Source organism: Trichosurus vulpecula, chromosome 2, assembly GCF_011100635.1.
Source record: "Trichosurus vulpecula isolate mTriVul1 chromosome 2, mTriVul1.pri, whole genome shotgun sequence".
Classification (NCBI taxonomy): Eukaryota; Metazoa; Chordata; class Mammalia; order Diprotodontia; family Phalangeridae; genus Trichosurus; species Trichosurus vulpecula.
Window position 1 is genome coordinate 84223370 of NC_050574.1, and position 2738 is coordinate 84226107.

At 41.4% G+C, this 2738-nt stretch overlaps 1 protein-coding gene across 1 annotated transcript; it reads right to left on the reverse strand.

Annotated features, from left to right (window-relative positions):
* Nucleotides 1-658: 658 nt before the first annotated feature.
* LOC118838749 (olfactory receptor 51I1-like) lies at nucleotides 659-1597 on the reverse strand. The gene has a single exon (XM_036746114.1). It carries the CDS (start codon nucleotides 1595-1597, stop codon nucleotides 659-661), a length of 939 nt encoding a protein of 312 aa, XP_036602009.1.
* Nucleotides 1598-2738: the final 1141 nt, after the last annotated feature.

The following is a 2738-nucleotide window of genomic DNA, read 5'->3' on the forward strand; positions in this document are numbered from 1 at the left end:
GAAATGTAATAAATATTTATTAATTGATTGAAAGATTAAAAACAAGACCACTTTCCATCTCCCCCATGCTCTTCAGGATTTTATTTCTTTAAATCTTGTATCTTTGTTTCTCCTCTCTTCCTCACATTGTAGAAGCTCGATCTGTAAAGCTCATTCTCATGTCTCTCCACTCATATTGGTCTTCTCCAAAATTCCTCTAGACCCTGAGATTTTCCTCTTTTGATTGAATAGTGCAGAGACCATACCTATACACATTTTTTAAAATTTCACTTTCACATGCCAAGGATGAGTCTGAACAGTATACTCCCAACAACAACTTATCCCATTCATAACTTAGTAGAGATCTTTTAACTAAAATAGAGTACTTAGTCTAACATTGACAGATCTTGGGAGAACAAGTTCAAAATTTTCCCATTTGTGAAATGAAGGAGTTAGATGTGGGTCCTTCAAGCTCCTTATAGCTATAAGTTTAATGATTCTTTAAGTTCTCTGACTCTCCCTTTGTAGTTGTAGCATAGGATTGCCTTTTATCTATCTCAAATTGACCTCCCTGTAGATACAATTTGCCTACCTTCCCCTTGATATAGCACCTAGGGTTGTGGAGAATGAGTCTGTATCTTCCTTTTCCATCCATGTCCCAATTTCATAACTGCCAGATTCAGGATTTTTGGAAGATCTTGAGAAATCCTCGACGTATTTCCTTGGTCTTGACACTGTAGATGATGGGATTGAGCATGGGAGGCACAAAGAGGTAGACATTGGACATCATGACATGAACCACAGGTGGGGCCCTCTTCCAGAAGCGGTGGATCATAGAGACGGCAATGATGGGCACATAAAAGGCAAGAACTGCACAGATGTGGGAAATGCAGGTGTTGAGTGCCTTGAATCTCTGTTCCTGGGAGGCAATGGCTAGTACAGCCTTCAGGATGAGGGCATAGGATAGGAGGATGAAGACTGAGTCAACACCATAGGTAAAGATAACCACAAAGAGCCCATAGATGTTGTTGACATGTATGTCTCCACATGCAACCTTCATGAGGTCAGGATGGAGGCAGTAGGAATGGTGCAGAACATTGCCCTTGCAGAAAGGCAACCGTTTCACTAGGAAGGGGAAAGGGAAGAGTGTGACAAAGCTTTTTGCAAGGATGATCAAGCCCATGACCGAAATACGGGTGTTAGTGAGGATGGTGGCATAACGGAGAGGGTTGCAGATGGCCACAAAGCGGTCAAAGCTCATAGCCAGCAGGATTCCAGATTCCATGAAAGAGAAGGTGTGAATGAAGAACATCTGGACCAGACAGGCATCAAAGCCAACCTCACGGTAGTTAAAGCAAAAAGTACCCAGTATCGTGGGCAATGTAGACAGGGAGACACCTAGGTCATTGAGGGAGAGCATGGACAGGAAGTAGTACATTGGCTGGTGTAGGGCAGTCTCTCGCACCACAAGGCCCAGGATGGCAAGGTTGCCCCCAATGGAGATCACGTAGAGCAAGCAGAAGATGAGTGCTACCCACCCTTCTCCAGTCTCTAGGCCTGGAATGCCTGTTAGCTGCAACTTTTCTGGTTGGAAATGCGAGTCATTGAAATCCCACATAGTAGGGAGAAGGTATAGACTGCTCAGAATGGGGCTGATAAACAGATGTTTTGGGGCCTGTCCTCAGATTCACTCTCTTCCAGCCCCTGTCTCCAGATACAAAAGGAACACAGGGTTATTAGGCTGCAAGGTGACACAACAGATAAAACATTGGGCCTGGAATTAGAAAGATCCAAGTTCAAATTCAGCCTCAGATACTTAATAGTTGTGTGACTCTGGACAAATAACTTCAATGCTATCTCAGTTTCCTCATCCGTAAACTGAGGACAATAATAGCCTCTATCTCCCAAAGTTGTTGTGGAGATAAAATGAGATAACATTTATAGCATCTAAACCTTAAGGCACTACAGGCACACCTCAGAGATCCTGTGGGTTTGGTTCTAGACCATGGCAATAAAGCAAATATCACAATAAAATGAATTACACGAATTTTTGAATTTCCCAGTGAATACAGATGATATGTTTATACTATACTGTAGTCTGTTAAGTGTGCAATAGTATTATATCTAAAAAAGTACATACTTTAATTAAAAATACTTTATTGCTAAAAATACTAACCATCATCTGAGCCTTTAGCAAGTGGGAAACTTTTTTGCTGGTGGAGGGTTTTGCCTTGATGTCGATAGCTGCTGACTGATCAAGGTGGTGGCTGCTGAAGGTTGGAGTGGCTATGGAAATTTCTTAAAATAAGACAGCATTGAAATCTGCCACATGGATCGACTGACTATTCCTTTCACTCAAACAACTTAGAGGCCATAGTAAAGTTACTAATTGGCTTAATTTCAATTTTGTTGTGTCTCAAGGAACAGGGAGGTCAAAGGAGAGGGAGAGAGATGGGGGATGGGCTCTCAGTGAAGCAGACAGAACACACACAACGGTTATAGATTAAGTGCATCATCTTATATGGGTGCAGTTGGTGATACACTGAAACAATCACAATAGTAACATCAAAGATCACTGATCACAGATCACTAAAACGGATATAATAATAATGAAAAAGTTTAAAATATTGCAAGAATTACCAAAATGTGACGTAGAGACATGATGTGAGTGCATGCTATTGGAAAAATGGCACCAATAGACTTACTCAAAGCAAGGTTGCTACAAACCTTCAACTTGTAAAAAAATGCAACATCTATGA

Excerpts from the sequence above, each read along its gene's own strand:
- LOC118838749 (XM_036746114.1), bottom strand. The coding sequence starts at position 1,597 with ATGTGGGATTTCAATGACTCGCATTTCCAACCAGAAAAGTTGCAGCTA.